General features: G+C 37.8%; 2 protein-coding genes across 4 annotated transcripts in view; one reads left to right on the top strand and one right to left on the bottom strand.

The window, feature by feature from the left end:
- Positions 1-25: 25 nt before the first annotated feature.
- hspbap1 (hspb associated protein 1) lies at positions 26-14674 on the top strand. Of its 3 annotated transcripts, none has more exons than XM_046845673.1 (8): positions 26-228; positions 1320-1517; positions 2969-3153; positions 4448-4584; positions 6602-6773; positions 13027-13110; positions 13503-13613; positions 14069-14674. In XM_046845673.1, exons 1-8 carry the CDS (start codon positions 45-47, stop codon positions 14546-14548), a joined length of 1551 nt encoding a protein of 516 aa, XP_046701629.1. In that variant the 5' UTR covers positions 26-44; the 3' UTR covers positions 14549-14674. The 3 variants fall into 3 exon arrangements, with proteins under 3 accessions (XP_046701629.1, XP_046701630.1, XP_046701631.1); XM_046845674.1 differs by having other exon boundaries at positions 190-320; XM_046845675.1 differs by lacking the exon at positions 26-228 and adding an exon at positions 250-320 and having other exon boundaries at positions 1307-1517.
- A 494-nt stretch (positions 14675-15168) lies between these two features.
- slc15a2 (solute carrier family 15 member 2) overlaps positions 15169-21390 on the bottom strand; it is an 8477-nt gene continuing 2255 nt past the window's right edge. Inside the window, 19 exon segments of the mRNA XM_046845670.1 lie at positions 15169-15871; positions 16131-16177; positions 16180-16234; positions 16311-16454; positions 16704-16800; positions 16988-17095; positions 17234-17280; positions 17393-17557; positions 17696-17824; positions 17932-18013; positions 18572-18660; positions 18858-18893; positions 19670-19714; positions 19887-19976; positions 20061-20144; positions 20240-20322; positions 20902-20979; positions 21138-21228; positions 21363-21390. The exon segment at positions 21363-21390 is cut by the window's right edge and continues 72 nt beyond it. Of these exon segments, the coding sequence (XP_046701626.1) occupies positions 15674-15871; positions 16131-16177; positions 16180-16234; positions 16311-16454; positions 16704-16800; positions 16988-17095; positions 17234-17280; positions 17393-17557; positions 17696-17824; positions 17932-18013; positions 18572-18660; positions 18858-18893; positions 19670-19714; positions 19887-19976; positions 20061-20144; positions 20240-20322; positions 20902-20979; positions 21138-21228; positions 21363-21390 (1696 nt within the window). The 3' untranslated portion in view covers positions 15169-15673.

The raw sequence follows: 21390 nt of genomic DNA, 5'->3' as shown, positions 1-21390 counted from the left end.
AACAACAGCTGATTGCAGCGTTCAGAATTCAAACTTTACTGCGCATGCGGCTCTTACACGCGGACGTGACGACACAGCTTAGAAACTGGAACGACTCCGTTCGCCATTTTGGATCCGTGCGCCATTTGTTTGAAAAGGGCATCCGACTCCTGAAAGAGCCCGAATGGCTGCAGTTTCTCTTCCAATACAGTTATTTTTTTCTGCTAAAGCGTTGTCATAAGCTTTCACGTGAGTTTGTTTACAGGGCCAAATTCAACTGAGGGAACACGTTTCCGGGAAGCTGAGTGAACCTCGCGTGGTGATTAGCTGCTAACTCTAGTGTGAGGCTGTTGTTTTTTTTTTTTTGGGTGGTTGTTTAACAGTGAAATTTAGTTAAAGGAAAAATAAAATTGGTAACGTCGAGCTTGTGTTTGTGTCGCTACAAAATAGTTTGCATATCGAAATACCCGCAGGCTTCTTCTGACTATTTTCTCTTTATATCCTTCATAATATGCAGATATAAAAATGGCTAGACACATGTATTGAACGCTTTATTTTTCTAATTAAAAGTTTAAGTTTGGTTTAATTTGTGTTCTCTATGCGTATATTATATACACTCATATAGTCTGATTTATTGATAACCTGTGGACCAGACCCACCAGGAATATAAACAGTAATATGGATATAGAAAGCGTAGTGTCAAGCAGAATGACTTTTTATAGTTGCATATTGTGAGACATTATTTATATTTGAACACAACACCTTTTCTTTTCCTAACTGTTTATTCATTTTTCATCTATTACTGGTTGATGGGGTGGAGTACTGGGATGAGGATGGTGTCTGGTTTCACTAAAGGTTTCCTCTTTGTACCATCTCAGGGAGAATATTTCCTTTCCCACTGTCACCACTCATAAGGCTTGCTCATAAGGCATACACTTATAGGGAATACTTTATGTATTTATTAAAATTTATATTAATAATCTGTTCAATTTTGTAATGCTGCTTTGGGACGATATTTGTTAATAAAAGCGCTATACAAATAAAAACGAACTGTAGTGTCCACTGGACAGATCCATCCGAATGAGTTGTTAATATCGGACCAGTATGATGTAAGAACACGTACATTAATGGAAACCTGTGATTTGCCTTACAGCTGACACTATGCTCAGAGTTGCTATAGGACCTGTATGTGGGCTGCAGCATCATGTGAAGCGTTTTGTCTCAGAGTCCCTGCTTGATAACAAGTGTAATAGAAATGTCACAGCGAATGAGAGTAAACGGTTGTGTATGGCTTGTCTGGTTCAATGGATGTGAACTTTCAAAACAGTGTTTCTGTTCAGTGACTTCTGTAGATATGGCCACTAAACCCTTCAGGCCAGAGGAAGCACGTAGGATCATGCATTTTCTGCACAGGCCAGCAGTTTTCCTCAACATGACTGACAACTGGCCAGGACGGGACTGGACCCTGGAACATCTAGCATCTTGCCTAGAGGAGAAGTCAGTGCGTTTTCGTATTGGGAAGCAGGGTAAACCGAAGGGTAAGTAGTTTCCCAATTGCCAAACAAGAACTTGACAAAAATGTTATGTAAGTTATATGCTTAGTAGTTCATCAGTATTCAACTAACATGACTTTGATGTTTTGAATTAAGTTGAGCAATGATAGGCAATAAAATGGGTTCATTAAAAACTAAATTAAATAGATAATAAATAATTTATAAACCACTTAAATATTTATTTGTACATAAATTATATATAATTATAAGTTTATTCGATTCTTCATTAAGAAACCATGCAAACTATTGCACGTAAAGGTACATGTAGATGCCGAGAGCTGCATGAAAATGTATATACAAATTCCTGCTAACTGCTATAAAGTATTAACTAACTATTACACTTCAGGAGGTTCATTTAAACATGTGAAAAGACATAACACTCATTTCTCAATTGCTCTCTGTCTTTTACACACATTCACACACCCTTTGACATTCTATGACAAATTACTGCAAAACTCACAAGGTATTGCACCATGTAGAAATGATTGTTCATAATTTGTGCAGCTTAATCCATTGTATTATTGTAGATTGAAATGCTGAAGGTTGTACAATTGTGCTTTCATTTCGAGATGCAGTCTTGAAAAAACTGTTTTTTTTTTAATCAAGTTGTATTATTCCACCTTTTCTCATTATGATGCTTTTATTTGTATAGCAGGATATGTATGTGGACAGGCATCCCTTCCAGGGTGTATTTCTGCCTCATGTCTAGTGTCCAGGGATAACTCTGCGTGGGAAAATGATATGCGGAGGAATAAACGACATTTGCTCAAAGCGATGCAAAAATATCCTGTGTCTGCAATAGAATTTACACCTATTGCATACATTTACTGAAAGACGTGTTCCCAGTAGTCAAGGCAATAAGAGAGTTGTCAGTGAATGCTGGCATTTTGATTTGAACATTTTAATTGTGTGGCAGTATTACATTCTGACTGTGTAATGTACTCACAGTTTTCCCATGTTTGTAGAACACGGTCCTCTGAACAGCATTAAAAATGCAAGCTTGAAATCTTAGGCTCAGAGAGCTTGATCAAAGGTGTCCTGCTGTGCAACACTGACAGGAGATAGATCATTTGTTCCCTCTACACAACAGTGTTGGATATTTCCAATACTGTGTTATTTAATTTGACTGTTTTATCAATTTTCCATTCTTTTTGAACCAGACGAAATCAGAAAATCACATGCACCGAGATGTAATTTTGGGCCACTTTCAAAAAGCGCTGCACAGTGGATGATTAAAACTTTGTGTCATTATAATTGCACTTTTGATTGAGGTAATGTTAGGACATTCGATTCAAACGCTGTGCTGAATCAATAAGTAGTACATTTAGAATGAGAAGAAACCGGTTTGACGCAGAAGCGCCATCAATGGCAGTTTTCCTAACAGCCTTGCTGTCTACCTGCACCTTTTAATTCTATCTTTTATCTTTTTCCACCAGCTCCTCTCTTTGAGACAGAGTGCTCATATGTAGAAGCAACACTTGCTGAGTTTCTGTGTTGGACAAGGGGAGGTGATGCTGCATCCATAGGCCCATTTGCTGCCTACCCCATTTCAGAGTACTGGGCTTATGCAGATTACAAGTATATTGATCACCTTTTTCAGGACAAGACCAACAAGTTTAAGGTTAACCAACATACAGTGTTTATTTTCTTGTAACTCATATTCTGCTTTTGTTTTTGAATGAAATGGATGTACAATTATTGATTATTTATTTGTATTTTTTTGTTGAGTTTAATCAACTATTGTAATGTAAGCCAGCATTATATATAACATTTTATACCTATGTGATGTGAACATAAACATTTTTCACATCTAAACATAATTAATAGGTACATAAGTACGAGCTCATTAAAGTCACAGTACATATTCTTTAAACTTAAATCTTTAATTTCAGAAACGCTTTACTGGACATTGAACATGCGCTTTAGCAAAGGCTAAAAAAATAAAGCACTGTTCTACGTTAACTCAGTAAATCTTCCAATCTAATATGTTTTAGCAATAGAACAAATCATTCTAATAATTGCTGTAGGCCTAAATGAAACTTTTGAGTTTAAAAGCACCTCACAATCCTGGCTTTGTGAACCCAATCACACAATGAGAAAGCAGATGATCCTTCATAAATTTTTCAGAAAAATTGCTTAAAAAATCACGTTTGGTTGCATTCTTTTATCCAACAGATTTAACAGGCAAGATTCTTCATAAAGCTTTTATCAATTCCCATTTTATAACGTCTGCCTGCTGTGTATGTGCATTTCTGTTGTGCAGACCTTCACACAAAGCATCCTTTGAGTCTTTTGGAAACACAGTCTTCCTGACTAAATTGGAGCAATAAATCACTGGGTGTGTTTTGCCCAGCTCGTGTTTTCAGTCAGTCAGACTGCAGATGGTAATGGCGGAGAGGCTGTTTTAAAGTTTGCCACAAGGTTGCTTTGACCTGAATGTGTGGTTCTTGCAGGCTTTCCTCCTCCTTTGTAAATGATAATAAATGCTCATGAGCTGTTGCAGTTCTCTTTTGAGACAGCGATCCTGCCAAAGCCAAGCCTGTGAGACTGGCAGACATCAGCTTTTCTTAAATGATGAATAGTGCCGTTTAAAAGTCGCTGAAAACCTCAATTGCACAGTCTGCTCTTTACAGTCTTCCAGCTGTTAATAGATTCATTATGAAGGTTGCTCAGCAGCATCTTCAATTTCTTTTTTTGAAAAGGGAATATATTGACATCATACATGCTTGCAATACGATTTGTAAATTTTTTTTTACAAATAGTTTTTTAATTATGGAGCATTTAATTAAATAATAACTAAATAACAGGCTTTTAATTTTAGCTTTGTGAGCTTTGTTGTTAGGCATATTTATAGTAAATATGCAATATTATACTAAAAGTCTATGCTGAAAGCCTAATCAAAATGTGTGTTACAGGACATACTGTGGTCTGACTTTGGCTATCCAGGCCGTGACGGAAGAGAGAGTACTCTTTGGGTTGGTACAAATGGTGCTAACACTCCATGTCACCTGGACACCTATGGATGTAATCTTGTCTTCCAAATTCAAGGCAGGTAATGGCACAGTGCTTGAGCTAACAGTCCATTAACACTGCACATAAGCCATAATTGAAGACTTCAGACCGTGTGACACATATTAGTCCTAACAGTGTTCAGTAGTGCCAGTGAATATATATTTTAAAAAAAAAATCATGTTTAATCTAAAATTAGATCAAAGAGGGGAAAAAAACCACATTATAGCGACCAGATAAGAAAGAAAAAAATTCGGATAAGATTTTTTTCCCCCTTATATAACATACATTTGAAAAGTCATCTTTTTCAACTGAATAAAAAGGCTGAGCTGTAAGAGCCTCTTGAACTGCATTACAGAGTCGTGTTAGAAGAACAACCGTATGTCTTTAACAGAAAGCCTAAGAGGATAATCTAATGTCTTTACAAGTGCCTGCCTTGCTAAAATGCCACATCTTTCCTGTTTTTTTCCCCCTATAATACTGTAATATCTGTATATAGTACATTCAGTCATTCGTCACCATTAATTGGAAGCTCTGGCAGCTATTTAGTGCACTGACAATAAGATAATACACATGAGCAGGTGAGTTCTAACTAAAAAACAATTGAAAAAAAAAATTTTATATTTTTTATTTTATGTTATCTGTGTGAGTGCAGTCCAGTATCATTATAATGTATAATATAAAGGCTATAGAAATAAACTGCACTAAATGGGCAAAAGCATTGGGACACCTAACCTTTCGTTCCATATGTGGTTCTTCTCCAAACAGGATGCGCTATAATCAAGTTTTGCTTTCACTCGAACTTGGTAACCCAAACCTGTTCCAGTAGGCAATGCCTCTGTGCACAAAGCGAGCTCCATGAAGATATGGGTAACATAGTTTGGAGAAAAAAAACTTGAGTGGCCTGCTATAGAGCTCTGATCTCAACCCTACTAAACACCTTTGAAATGAATTGGAACACTGACTGCACCCCAGGTCTCCTCAGCCTACATCACTACCTGCCTTTACTAACACCCTTGTGGCTGATGTCAACACAAATGTCCACAAGCACACTCCAAAATCTAGTGGAACATCTTCCCAGAAAAGTGGAGGGAATCATAAGAGCAAATTGGGACTAAATGTGGAATGCCAATATAGTGTATGCAGTAAATTATCCTTTATTTAATTAACCAAATGCAACATAAAAGTTACTTGATAGTTATTACTCTACCTGCTTAGACCAGTCTTGTCCTACTTCTCTGATCTCACTTATCCTTCCACATTCAAGTTTTTTCCCCCCACACTATTTTAGTAAACTTTAGAGACTGTTGCATTTGAAATTCACAGACAAGCATTTTTTTTTTATATACTCAACCTTTTTTTTTTTGGTACTAAGATTTATGCCCCATTTAAGTCACAAAGATTCCTTTTTTGAATGTGTATATGTGTATAGACAGAAGGGAGCACACTGAAAATCTAGGATTTTTTTTTCATTTTCAATTAGTAATAAACAGAGGGTTTCAGATTGTTCGAAAACATTTCAGCTACAGAAAGCAAACGTTCATCAGCTGACCATGTCTTTGTACAAAAAGGTCAGATTTTCCTCATGCCCACTCTCACCTTTTGAAGCACGGGTTCAGATGACATTTTGATGGATTTGATCTAAAATGGATCATAAGGTTTTATGAGGGCTTACTGTCATTAAAGTTAAACGGAGACAAGCCGAATGCTAAGATACACAAATTGTGTCACTTGTTGTCAGTAATAATATAATTTGCAATGTAAAATGCAAAATAAAAGGATTCCTAGTGGATCAGATAGACATTTCTGATGGATTTAGATTTTCTTGTTAGCCACGTTCTCATTACTGAGTTTATTAAGTATCCCAGCTCTCTCCTTATCCGCATACTTTTTAAGACAAAGGTGTAACCATGTTCTGTCAGTCTCAATCACATGTGTGTTTTGGTCATGTTGAGTAAAACCTTTGGCAGGTTCTTGGACCATGAGTTTGCTAGACAAAAATATTCTGCAATTGTTTTGTGCTTCCAATAGAATTAGCAATAAACGTTATTTCCCTATAGAAAACGCTGGCATCTCTTTCCTCCTGATGACACGGCATTTATGTATCCAACACGTATACCATACGAAGAGTCGAGCGTGTTCAGCCAGGTCAACGTGATATGTCCTGACATGTGCCGATTCCCTGCTTTCGGAAAAGCCAGATCCCACCTCGTCACTCTGGAGCCGGGTCAGGTAAAGAGCTGGAACACTTTTTCGTTGGAAAAAATGACAATTTGCTTTAGTAAAAAGTAAAGAACGAATAATCTGAAACATGGCGAATACCTTCAATTCAATTCAATTCAATTCATTTTTATTTGTATAGCGCTTTTAACAATGAACATTGTCTCAAAGCAGCTTTACACAGATAATGTGGTGATTAAACATAAATATGTTCTTTGTAAGTATGTTTGTCCCTGATGAGCAACTGTGGCAAGGAAAAACTCCCCGAGATGGCATAAGGAAGAAACCTTGAGAGGAACCAGACTCAAGAGGAACCCATCCTCATCTGGGTTGCACCAAATGTCCATTTGAAGCAGATATACAATGTTGTGGGGTACAGTGATGATGATCAGAAGCAAACTGCACTCCCGAGTCAGTGCAGCAGACCGCCGACACCAACTACAGTCCAATCCGTCCTCAAAGCACCCGTTCTACTCCGAATTAAGAGACCGTCCCGAGCTGCACAGAAGTGTGAAGATCCAAGGAGGAGAGGGCAGGAACACTGGTCACTGGAGCCTCAGGAGCATGTTTAACTCGACCGAAGAGAGAGAGAGAGAGAGAGAGAGAGAGAGAGAGAGAGAGAGAGGGTGACGGGAAGAGAAGGATATGGATTATTAAGTGTAACTATTGGTGTACGAAAGTTAATGTCACTGTGCAGTTTGGACTCCGGCAAGACTCGCTATGGCAGCATAACTAAAAGGGAGAACCAGAAGGTAACACAGACATGAGGGATCTCTGGGATGAGGCGACCCACCACACCACCGTCAACAAACCTGAGTGAGCGTGTGAATGTGAGGGGCGACAGCATACAAATATACCAGTTCACCAAACACTCTATATCCATGTTCCCTCCAGATCTGTGCCTTTACCTAAGAGAAATCTACTGATAAAAGGCTTGACTAAATAAATACGTTTTCAACCTCGACTTGAACACTGAGACTGTGTCTGAGTCCCGAACACTGATTGGAAGGCTGTTCCATAACTGTGGGGCTTTATAAGAGAAAGATCTGCCCCCTGCTGTAGTCTTCATTATTTGAGGAACCAACAGATAGCCAGCACCTTTTGATCTAAGTAGGCGTGGAGGATCATACTGGTACAGAAGTTCACTCAGATACTGCGGTGCGAGACCATTGAGTGCTTTATCGTCAGTAGTAATATTTTATAATCAATGCGAGATTTGATTGGGAGCCAGTGTAGACTGATTAAAACAGGGGTGATGTGGTCATATTTCCTAGATCTAGTGAGGACCCTTGCTGCTGCATTCTGGACTAACTGAAGCTTATTGATGCACTTACTCGCACACCCAGACAGTAAGCGTTACAGTAGTCTAATCTAGAAGTAACAAAAGCATGAACCAGTTTTTCTGCATCCTGTAACGACATCATATTTCTAATCTTAGCAATATTTCTAAGGTGAAAGAAGGCGATTCTGGTGATATTATTCACGTGAGACTCAAAGGAAAGACTCGGGTCAATAATCACACCAAGGTCTTTGACAGCCGTACATGCTGAAACAGAAACACCATCCAGAGATGCTACGTAATCGGAAAGTTTACTTCTAGCTGCATGTGGTCCTAGTAAAAGTACTTCCGTCTTATCTGAGTTGAGCAGAAGAAAGTTATTAAGCATCCACTGTCTAATGTCCTTTACACACTTCTCAACATTGTTAAGCTGATCTCTCTCATCTGGCTTTGCTGAAATATACAGCTGTGTGTCATCAGCATAGCAATGGAAGCGAATCCCATGTTTATGAATAATTTCACCAAGAGGCAGCATATATAAAGAGAAAAGCAGTGGGCCTAAGACAGATCCTTGAGGAACACCAAACTTTACCTCATAGGCGTGGAGAACTCACCATTTACATCCACAAACTGATAGCGATCAGTCAAATAAGACCTGAGCCAAGAGAGCTGTTCCTTTATTCCTACAACATTCTCAAGTCTAGCAAGCAGTATAGTGTGATCAATGGTGTCAAAAGCTGCACTAAGGTCGAGCAAAACAAGTAAGGAGACAAAACCCTGATCAGAGGCCAATAACAGGTCATTTACCACCTTAACTAGCGCCGTCTCTGTGCTATGATGAGGCCGAAATCCTGACTGATACATTTCAAAAATGTTATTCATAAGCAGATGTGAGCATAACTGCTGTGCTACAACCTTTTCTAAAATTTTGGATATAAAGGGGAGATTTGATATCGGTCTGTAGTTGGACAACTGACATGGGTCAAGGTCAGGTTTCTTAATAAGTAATAATAATACCTTAGCTCTTCATCAAAGGAAAAAAGGTGCTATACTAATACAGTTATTATTGTTAATTATTGTTAATATATCTAGTTAACTCCTATTCTAAGACACTTTGATTGCCGCTTCCGTTCTGTTTCCTGCAGTTACAGTGCCTCTTCAGTGCTAATTGCTTAGATGGCTGTCTGCTGACTGTCAGTGGTTCACCAAGCACTCAGTAAACCCTGCAGTCACAACGATGTACACAGTAATGCCTTCATTTTCATTAGAGACTTTTATAGGGGCAGTAGATAATTCTATTATCATAGACATGCTGTTCACTGAGTCAGCTTGAATAAAGCTACAATAGATTCATGCACACAAGGGAGGGAGTGTAGTTCAACTGGTGCGACCTAATCGCCTTGCTTAAAATGCTTGTAATGACTGTGTACCCAAAAATATCTCCAAATCCCTGAAGCTGTATACTAATGCATCAAGTCCAATTTAATAGATCAGTCATCAGAAATAACATCCAAACGCGAGTGCCTTCACTGAACTGTATTCTGTATTCTGAGCATAATATTCCTCTAGTTTTACTTAGTCTCTAATTGTCTTAAATGACATTACTTAGACCAAACGGGGGATGGGAAAAGCACACACACACACACACACACACACATTCTAAGGCACAGTAAGCCAACAGCATCTTTTTAATACGGTGCTCATGGTATATACATGCAGCTCAGACTGCTAATTGCCCTCTTCCTCTAACACAAGCACAGACAACCACCACCATTTAATGTATCTCTGATTAGCAATAGAGAGAGTAACTCTATACCGAACACCCTATAACAACCTAATAAACGTGTCTTCTTTTTTTTTTTTAGCTAAAAATAACCACATATATAATAAGCTCTAATATGAGCTCTTTTGAATTTTACTCAATGATAATATATTTCATGAATAGTAATTTTGGGCTGTAAAAATGTCACTTTAGTTTTGTTTTCCTTCTTAAACACTATCATTGAACAAAGTATTCAATATACTGAAGCATCCAGGTTTCTTCACTGATTGTGTGTGTGTGTGTGTGTGTGTGTGTGTGGGTTATGTGTCTATAGGAGTGGGAATGTGTATTTTCCATTCCCCATCCCCACACTCGCATTAGGATTTGTGTACTGTATATGAAGCCTCTTTTTGCTCACACAATATGAGACAGGCAATGGTGGCAGGGCAATTAGTATCAGTCCAACATCGCTAGTGTATTCTCTGGGAGCACTCGCTTCATCAGCAGCATACTAATGAAGACCAGAGATGTATGTTTCCATTCTCACACAGAGAGCGTCACTGCCCACAAGTGCAAATACGCAGTACACGTTTGTTTAAAACTTTGTTCGAAAGTTTTAAATCCAACCTAATCCTCTTTACAATTGCACATATATACACATTTATATAATGACACGAACAAAAGAAAATGTCCGCAGGGATCCCAGAGACTCCTTCCTGCCAACACCTTATTGAAGGCGGTTCCTAAGTTATGCAGTGTCTGCACATTTGCTATCGATGGATCCGTTTCTTAAAGCGGAGTTGAGCAGACTAGACAGTGCGATTCTAGTTTGTGGTTATCAGAGTGGAAAGTTTTCATCTGATTATGCCAGCAATTCATAAATAATGCAGGGCACACATAAGAAAGTCATTACAGTATGGACAAATACTATTTCTGACTTGCAGTTACTGTAATACTGACAGTAACAATTAAGTAATTGTTGAGAATATGGGCACCATTGTTTACAAAAAAAAAAGGAAGAGATTGGAGAAATTAAGACTGTAATAAGATTTAAAGATTGAACAGGCCCTGTACACTTCCGTAAATATAAATATTACATATTGCTGTAGAGGCAGAGTATGACAGTCTGCAGCTGCCCACTAGTGGAGAGCAGAAATGTTGACTCGCACTTGCTTTTGGTATTCTGTGCCTGTTTAAACACAGTCGAAAAACCTGCATGCTGATTGAGGCAGCTAATCTGTAACATTGAATTACTCTGCTTGGCTAAATCCTGACCTATTGACTTACTTCTGCAGACATAAAGCACACTTGTTTAAGATCGAGTCCTATTTCTGCTAGATCTGTGTAAAATTGTAGTATATATTAACCTGCCATAATGGCAAGTAATACAGTGAGGAAAATAAGTATTTGAACACCCTGCTATTTTGCAAGTTCTCCCACTTAGAAATCATGGAGGGGTCTGAAATTGTCATCGTAGGTGCATGTCCACTGTGAGAGACATAATCTAAAAAAAAAAATCCAGAAATCACAATGTATGATTTTTTTACCTATTTATTTGTATGATACAGATGCAAATAAGTATTTGAACACCTGAGAAAGTCAATGTTAATATTTGGTACAGTAGCCTTTGTTTGCAATTACAGAGGTCAAACGTTTCCTGTTTTTTTTCGCCAGGTTTGCACACACTGCAGGAGGGATTTTGGCCCACTCCTCCACACAGATCTTCTCTAGATCAGTCAGGTTTCTGGCATGTCGCTGAGAAACACGGAGTTTGAGCTCTCTCCAAAGATTCTCTATTGGGTTTAGGCCTGGAGACTGGCTAGGCCACGCCAGAACCTTGATATGCTTCTTACAGAGCCACTCTTTGGTTATCCTGTTTGTGTGCTTCAGGTCATTGTCATGTTGGAAGACCCAGCCTCGACCCATCTTCAATGCTCTAACTGAGGGAAGGAGGTTGTTCCCCAAAATCTCGCAATACATGGCCCCGGTCATCCTCTCCTTAATACAGTGCAGTCGCCTGTCCCATGTGCAGAAAAACACCCCAAAGCATGATGCTACCACCCCATGCTTCACAGTAGGGATGGTGTTCTTGGATGGTACTCATCATTCTTCTTCCTCCAAACACATTTAGTGGAATTATGACCCAAAAGTTCTATTTTGGTCTCATCTGACCACATGACTTTCTCCCATGACCTCTGGATCATCCAAATGGTCATTGGCAAACTTAAGACGTGCCTGGACATGTGCTGGTTAAAGCAGGGGAACCTTCCGTGCCATGCATGATTTCAAACCATGACGTCTTAGTGTATTACCAACAGTAACCTTGGAAACGGTGGTCCCAGCTCTTTTCAGGTCATTGACCAGCTCCTCCCGTGTAGTTCTGGGCTGATTTCTCACCTTCCTTAGGATCATTGAGACCCCACGAGGTGAGATCTTGCATGGAGCCCCAGTCCGAGGGAGATTGACAGTCATGTTTAGCTTCTTCCATTTTCTAATGATTGCTCCAACAGTGGACCTTTTTCACCAAGCTGCTTGGCAATTTCCCCGTAGTCCTTTCCAGCCTTGTGGAGGTGTACAATTTTGTCTCTAGTGTCTTTGGACAGCTCTTTGGTCTTGGCCATGTTAGTAGTTGGATTCTTACTGATTGTATGGGGTGGACAGGTGTCTTTATGCAGCTAACGACCTCAAACAGGTGCATCTAATTTAGGATAATAAATGTAGTGGAGGTGGACATTTTAAAGGCAGACTAACAGGTCTTTGAGGGTCAGAATTCTAGCTGATAGACAGGTGTTCAAATACTTATTTGCAGCTGTATCATACAAACAAATAGTTTAAAAATCATATATTGTGATTTCTGGATTTTTTTTTTTTTAGATTATGTCTCTCACAGTGGACATGCAACTACGATGACAATTTCAGACCCCTCCATGTTTTCTGAGTTTGAACTTGCAAAATAGCAGGGTGTTCAAATACTTATTTTCCTCACTGTATCTTAGCATGTACAAATGTCTCAAATATACTGCAAATGTAGTCAATATATTCTATGGGCTTTTTATAATTATATATACAAACATTCTTGATAATGATTAGTAATGTCAAATTTTTCTGTGGTCAGGTGACCTCAAAATGCTTTAATCTTCTCTAAATGTGTTTTTTTTTTTTTGTTTTTTTTGGAGAACCTGCACAGCAATAGCCATCTAAGTTATTCTTTCTTTTCCCATTAGGTTCTATTTGTCCCAAGACACTGGTGGCACTATGTGGAATCAATTGACCCAGTAACTGTCAGTGTCAACTCTTGGATGGACATGGTAAAGTGTCATACAATCTGTTGTGACTTTAACATTTTATACCAGCTGTACTGTATAATTGTGGTATTGCACAAATGTTTTTGAAGGATCGGAAATTCACATCATAGCTTATATTATGGCACAGATTAAACATTCAACGTTCATGCTTCATCTGCATCTATCACTGTGGTAAATGCAATGATAATATCGCCATGTTGCTGATGAATGTGAATTTCAAGAGTGAGCAGTGCATGAGTTCTTTACTAATGCATGCACGCAATATACTGTCTACTGTTATACAGTAGTTGTTTCCCCCCCAAAGTATTAGTTGGATCCGAGTTATAGCATAGTAAGTTGTTTTCATGATCCCTCCCAGGACTCCCTCTTAGTGACACACTCATGTTTCATTGCAGGAGGTGGATGATGAAGCTCGAATAGGAGAAGCTTTTACCAAGACCATCATCTGTGCGCTAAAGAGTACACCAAGTGTGGATAACCAAGACAACTGGCTCAATCCCACTGAGGTACCAACCTCTCACTCTACCCACAAATCACAAGCAGATACTTGTACAGCATGTGATGAATGGGGGGGAAGGGTTTTGTTATTTTTAATGAGCGGTACAAGCAGATGAAATTGAAATTGTATGCGAGGAAAATGAATGCAACTCTCATCACAATGCAGAGGCCCCAGTCTTGAGAGATGTTTTGTTCCACTGGTGCTGGCCTCATCATTAATCTGTACACATGGCTGAAACAGAGGAATCTGCCTAGTGGCTTGTCCAGAAGTTCAGACAAAAACCAGGCAGATTCCAAAATAGCTATGTGTACAAACTGATCACAGGGTCAGGACCAGTGACACCTCCCATTATACCATAACCTGCACTAACCTGTGGTTTGTTTGTTTCTTAACTTTGTATAGTGGTAAAGATGATAAATTCTTGTTTACCCTATTTATGTGTTGTCTGGTGGTGTGTTCAAGGTCGGGATCTCTACACACGATGAAAACATGCAGTACTTAAATCTAGCAGTGGAGGCTTACATGAGTAAAAGGAACTCGCAACCTGGTTCCTCAACGTTAAAGCGGGACGCCCGTGGTCATTTGAAGACATCAGTCACTGAGCCTGCAACCTCATTTTCACTGCCCTTCGGACCTCATCTCATTCCCGTTACCTGTCTTGCAGACGTGTCTCAGAAAACTATGGAGACGTCCCCCAAAGAGGTTCTCATTTCAAAAGACCATACACTCCTTCACACACCAAAAGGAACAACGCCACTGCGTACTGACACACATAAAACAGAAGAGGCAATCAGTGTATCAGAGGAGAAAGAAGAAGATGGAAATGGTAGTGCATTGTGTGGACGAATATCCACCAATAATGTACTGGACTGCCTGCTACACCCTGAGGTCATTGCCCTTCTTACAAAGCTCATGATAGATAGACAAAAAGAGCTTGACTGAATAAGTCACAAACCATTTTTTACATTGCATACTTTATTCAAAATATTGTGGTTTGTAAAAACTTAATTGCTAATCACTATTAGTAATAATAATGATTTGAAATAAATGTTGACATTTTTTATTGCAGCAGTGATTCTACATACCTGTATATTTTTCAGACAGAAAAACAAATGGTTATAGTGTTGTTATTCGTGTGATATAAAATTATAGTGTCATATATATCATATCTCATAGAGATAAAGCTATAACACACTGTTCTCTACTGAAAACTGTGTCCTTGGGCAGTGGAAAGACAATATATAAAGTTTGACTTATCATGTAGCCTTGATGAAATTGCACTACAAAAAAAGCCTTAGAAGCAAACACAAATGTGAAAACTGATTTTTTTTTTCACGAGTTATATCAATGAACGTAGCAGAGCCTGGAAAATTTATATGAATGTATTAGTCTGTGCAAACCCATACTGATCACTGTAAGCTGATTTGGTGGGTCATATATACACTAGGTTGTCATCTTATCAACTACATTTATCATTGATTCATTTTTAGTGTATGATTATCATAGTCAGGGACATGAGAAACAAATCTCAGTAAGTAAAGCATCTGATGCTCATACTAGGGTCCATAAAACTGCATACAATTTATTTTTTGTGTGCTATGGCTGTGGTGAATCCAAAGCAGGAAACTGTTGGATTGAGACAAGAACATACTCGAGGGCATGTACACACACACACACACACACACAAGTCAAGTTCAGGATCAAAGACCCTCTCAGACCCTGGAGCTGTGAGGACCTGTGTGGCCTATCTTGTCATCTGCACATCTGTATTTAATAAACTGGCAGTTCTGTAATTGTTAATATATTAATAGACACAAAAATACATCTATGTTTGAAATGTACAACCTACATTTTTAAAGTACATGTTATGTCCTGAATGCATAAACAAAGTGCAAAAATTATTATATTTCTTGCTGATCCATCAGTAGAAGGGATCAAGTAAAAATCCAAATAAAAAAATTGTCTTAAAATTACACAAAAGGACACACAACGATCAGGATTTCCTGACTATATAATTACATTTAGCTGGTTTAGTATTAATTATAATTCTGAAATAAGTAGGACTTGTTACATCTTTGTGCTTTTTGGAACATTGTCCATGCTTATATTCTCTTTTTCTTTCTCCTTTAAGTCGACAATGTTGTCGTCATCTTTGGCGAGTGTGGCCAGCTGATCAGGGTCCACATAGGTGTAGAAGTGTGCCATGATTGAGAAGATAATGCTGACTGCAACCAGCAGTGCAGCAAAGAGCAGAAACTCTATCCACTGTAGATGATACCAGTGAGTCAGTGAACACTGCAAAGTCTCTATTAAAGGCCTAAACTAAAATATTTCACTTTTAAAATTATTACATTAATTATTACAAAATTATTCTGCATAACTTGCAATGCAATCCATGATTTATTCCACTAAAAGTAGAAGATCCTGCTTCACTATCATGTTAGTGGTATAATGTTTCTTAACTTCGACTTATCTAAGACCAGATGATGTACCATTAAAACAAACCAACAGATCCAGAGCTTACCTGCTCCAGCCCAGCTCCCTCTGCTACAATCAGCACAATGACATTACGAAAGCCACAGTAAGAAGCCATCCTGCTTGCAGCACAGACTTCATACTGGCTGGAGCCTAAAGGCACAAGAGCTTTTGCATAAGTAACTGAAACTCTTTGAATATTCAGAGAAAATGTCATTTACTAACTTACCTGTGAATAAGAGAATTCTAGACCAGTGATGGAGAACATGACCTCCCCTGCAGTGATGAGCACGTACTGTGGGATCTGCCAGGCAATGTTTATGTTGTTGGCATTGACATCCTCTATCTTGTGCAATTTTAACTTTTCTGCATCCTGCATAAAGAAAAAAGCTGACTGTTCTAGCCTTGTTATCTATTCCATTATCATCACATACAATACATACAATCATGTTTAAGAAGCATGAGCTCTCACTTAAATTCAAAACTAAATACTGTTTGTGATTCTTTTTAATATCTTGTCAAATCTTTGTCAAAATTTCAATCTTTTCAATTGTTCACCGAATTGTACAACCCATGGCGTCTACAGTAATCATTAACCAAACTAAAAGTAACATATTTTTACCCTGCCAATAACGAATGTGTAGGTGGCACCAAAGTCGAGAAGCCCCAGTTCAATATAATGTGTTGTCGTTTCTGAAATGCAGGTGACCTTCATGTATCTGCAGGGATTTAGGAAAAAGTGTCAGACACCTGTCGAGCGTCATCAACCAACAACTAGATCACTGTGATATGACAGTCTATAAAAAGTCCATAAAAAGATTGTTTTAAACTCCAGGAGAGATAATGAATTACTAGATATTGCATGATTGTAACAAAGTATAACTACCTGTCGGATAAAGTACTTACGTTCCTCTTTCAACTTTTAAGGTTTCGGAGATCCCGTAGTTCCTCGGTGCAAAGAAATTTGCACTGCCTACTGTAATGTTCATACTCTCTGGATGGGTATTAATGAATCTGAAAGAAAAATCCACACAGTTATAGTTCAATACAAACAACAATGTCAGTTGCATGATGCAAACTTTGATCATTCTAATGAAGATTAACCAGAAACACATTCCCTGTTTAGTGTGATTTACCAATCTTATACAGTACCTGATGTAGGCTTCTCCGTTCTCGGATTTGATTATATTATCCTCCTCCTTCATTTAAGTAACACAAAACAAGCGACAATGTAATACAATTACATTGTATTATTGCTATAAGTACCTTATATAATAATATAATATAAATAAATATAACTTTTAAACTTACCTGTTTACAATTAATAATACCGTCCTTACTATACAAGATGAGGCTATAGGTAATGGTTTCATTAGCATCAAGTTTGCACTGGTGAGTCACTCCATATTGAGAAACATTGACTGGCAAGACTTGATGAGCATCGCTGAGTGGAAGCCTAGTGTATTCCACTGGATCCTGACAACAAGAATTTAATTATTTTCTTTAAAGTAGTTACTAAAATGTATTTTACAATGAATCTAAAATATTTTAAAAACAGAGACAGAGAGATTAACTTTATACCTGACGAAAAATGAATGTGCCTGCTGTACTCACCTTATAGGATTCTATTTTGTCAGAAAAAATATTATGTCCTGTAATTTCTACAGACACAGGATCTCCATCAACAAGGTTAATGACTTGTAGCAGACACTCTTTGGCTGTTGCAGGCTCCACTACCGTTTTCTTTGGCAAAACATTCAACACAATGTACAACATTCAGTACTGTAGTATTTAGTTACTGTAGTAGTTTAGAACACTGTAGTATAAGTAAAGTGTGTCTGAAGACGTACAATGACGTTGACTTCCACTACAGTCGCAGCGCCAAAAGCAAGTGCAGCAAGGATCATTCCTATAGCCATCTTCTTTAGAGGCCTAAGCACAGGATAGTGATAAGCAACAAGTGTAACGTTTGCTTATTCATTTTTTTATTTTATTTTATTTTCTGTCCAAAACACAACTCATAAAATTCATATTTATATTTTAAAACTGAAGAACTGAAAGACTTAAATGTACTGGAGTTCAAACATTAAAACGTTAAATGTAGAATGTCCTGGTGGGCATTTTATAATCTACACATACCATGAAGAGCCAACTTATAATGCCACAAAGTACAATTTTTTCATTCTTTTTGTGTGTGCGTGGGGGGATTCGGTGGTTTACCAAATATTGCTAAAACATAATACAAACAGTGATTACATTACGGAATTCATCTCCTGCGTGCAAAGCTTAAGAACGATTTGGTCCACACTGTTTTGGTGTGCAAGAACCATATAATAAATGCTGCACCTTGCTCAATCACTGACACTGCATATGTTGTTTTGCAATTTAGTAGACAATAAACGAAAAAAACACTTGTTTAAGTGTACTTTGAATGCTGTTAAAATTTTATTGGTACTAGCCATTTGAAATGAATAGATAGTTTTGGCTTACGTGAGATTGATCCGACAAAGGCGGATGAGTGGGTACACACCCATGTCAAAGATAGGAATGAAGACCAAAATCAGCAAAGCGTTCAGCATCTTTACAACAGGGAATTGAAAAGCAATACACGAATGCATCTCAATAACCATTATAATCAGAAAATCATAAAAATATATGGCTGATAAAACAGTTAACAGTAAATGTGTTGCTTAGATTGTATGATAGTGTCTTAGTAATATCATCCTATCACTGCTTTAAGTGTCTAAACCAAGGAAAGATTTCTGCGTATGAGTACCTGCATTTGATCAGGCTTTATTATAAAGCCTCCACCCTGTAAAAAAACAAAAAGATATATATACATAGATTAATGGATAGAACTACGATTCACCTAACAATTTCAAATTTATGAAATAAAAAACGTTGTGCGCAGTTTAGTTGCTCGAACCCATTCCCCATATTCAAATTCCAAAGAATTAATAAAATGTCACAAATTAAAATACAAATATAAAACACACACACACACACACACACACACACACACACACACACACAAAATCTTTTTATATTTGACTTTAAGTTACAGGAAGTAATTTCTGCAGAGTAATTCAGATCCAATTCTGAAGACACATTTTAGTATTGACCATTTTGTAACAAACTGAACTAGAGCTTTTTAATAAGGACTTCAATATCAATCGTTATCATTATCAGTATCTTCTTAGGTTGTTTTTAGCTATTCTGAATTTGGTGTTGTTAGGTGACAACTTACCTTTTGACATAAAAATATAATTTTTATAGAAGAAAAAATAGTTGATTATTAATTCATATATTGATCCTTTAGCAGATATGTAAATATTCAGTGGATTTTGTGTTGTTCATGTAAATCTTAAAAAGATTACAATGGCCTAAAGTAAAAAATACGTCAATTTTGTCCATACCACTGTGGGTTATACAGTCATTTAAACTTTACTGCCTTTTTCTCAGTTCCCTGTAATTATGTAATTACACATGGACACAAAGCCACACAGTCACATTACGAAACAGGCAATGACGCACTGAAACTACCATATGTACAAACTTAGAAAACATCTTTAATAAAATAAATTTTACCAAATCCATGTTCATCCGAGTGGCCTGCAAAGTCCAGCGTGATCCCTGATACAAAACAAGACTTTTTCAGTTCGGCTCCACTGTGATTTCTCGTTTTAAATTAAGACATATTCTGTAATTTATTTCTCTTTATTATCTTAAGTGCATTATAACCAAAGTTTGGAATAAAAGTAATCGACCAAGCAGGATGTTCGTTTGTAAGATGATAATCTCTTACCTGCTGATCAAAGAGAGCCCAGAACATGGGCAGTGGGATGTAGAGAACCAGCACCCGGAGCACCATTTTTATCTCCTGAATGAGACCTTTCTGGTGGCACATGACACATAAAACAATTACAACACTGTATATATTCAGTGCACAGTACAATCCAAGTTTTATAAATATCCATACCGAATATTTTTCCTCAGCCCAATCTAGCCAGTGATTCCATGTTGGGCTTTTCTTGCTGCCACTCCACCGATTGCTTATGGCAAACTGATCAACAGAATAACTGGTTAACTGGACATTCATAAGTTTTTTTCAATGTCACCATCAATCTTCCACACTCTTTTATGAAATATATTTCTTACCCCAATACACTTGCAGACATTCAACAAGACATTTCCCTCGGGTGGGGACTTTCTATATAGTCCACTTCCAGCAATGAAAACCACTAGACAAACAACAGACACTCAGTATTAGAAAAGTGCCAGTAGCTAACCCTTATATCAGAAGCACACACTGTATATGCTTTGAGCAGCAATTTGATTCAAGTTACTCTAAAGCTGCTCATTACAATCTGCCTTTTACAGCTAAATTGTAGTTAAAAAGTTATCCTTGGTAAAACCATTGAAAAGGCACCAGCACTTAAATGAATAGTTAAATTAACTTGTTTCCTAAATAGTTTTTGAGAAGGCAAATTTGCCAATCCACATTACAGAAAAACCCCACTATGGTACGCTTGGTTTTTAAGCTTAATATTTTTCAAAGTTGTTTACACAGCCTGAGAAGTTAGGCCACTCATTCTTCAAGTTATCCATATTGCTGACTAAGGTTAATGCTTACTCTCCTGACATTGTTACCCCTGCTTTCCACATTTAACAGACTGCCAAAACAGCTTTAACAGCTTTTGATTTCTGTGTTGACTGGTTTATCCACCTCAGTACCTCTCTGTCAGAAACTACATGCAATAGCACATGCATAATTAGTAATTTTGTGTTTTGAGGCTTACATAAACCCAAAATAAACTTACCCAAAGCAATGATCATTAAAGCTGCAGGGACTCCAAAGGCTAGGGCATAGCAATCACCTCCAAAACACTGAACGTCACCTGTAATGTAAAGATAAAACCTGCACTAACAGTATAACCATAGGAAGTTCAGGATGTAACTGCGCATTACGAGTGAATAACATTTTTGTGGTTTGTAAGGCTTTTACACAACAGAGATCTGTAGCATTAAAGGATTTTATAGGATTAACAGGATTCACCTCTGAGAATTGGTGTGATGAGGGTCGAAAGCACACTGCCAGCATTGATTGACATATAGAAGATTGAGAAGAACTTTCGTCTCTCCTCTGTCTGAGAAACACAAAGAGAATGCACTACAGTAACTAAAGCAGTGTGATTTGGGAAAGGAGAACGATGCCAGAACACTGAGCTAACAAATGTTCTAATTATGCAAATGACTAACTGTAATGTCATGACTATCTTACATGTTCTTCCTCGAATTGATCCCCACCA

This window comes from Silurus meridionalis, chromosome 3 (assembly GCF_014805685.1).
Source record: "Silurus meridionalis isolate SWU-2019-XX chromosome 3, ASM1480568v1, whole genome shotgun sequence".
NCBI classification, from domain to species: Eukaryota; Metazoa; Chordata; class Actinopteri; order Siluriformes; family Siluridae; genus Silurus; species Silurus meridionalis.
This window is presented reverse-complemented; position numbering and strand designations above follow the sequence as displayed.

Coding starts and splice junctions, on each gene's coding strand:
- hspbap1 (XM_046845673.1), top strand. CDS start 45: ATGCGGCTCTTACACGCGGACGTGACGACACAGCTTAGAAACTGGAAC. Junction 229..1,319: donor GCGTTGTCATAAGCTTTCAC/GTGAGTTTGTTT, acceptor GTTTCTGTTCAG/TGACTTCTGTAGATATGGCC. Junction 4,585..6,601: donor GTCTTCCAAATTCAAGGCAG/GTAATGGCACAG, acceptor ATTTCCCTATAG/AAAACGCTGGCATCTCTTTC.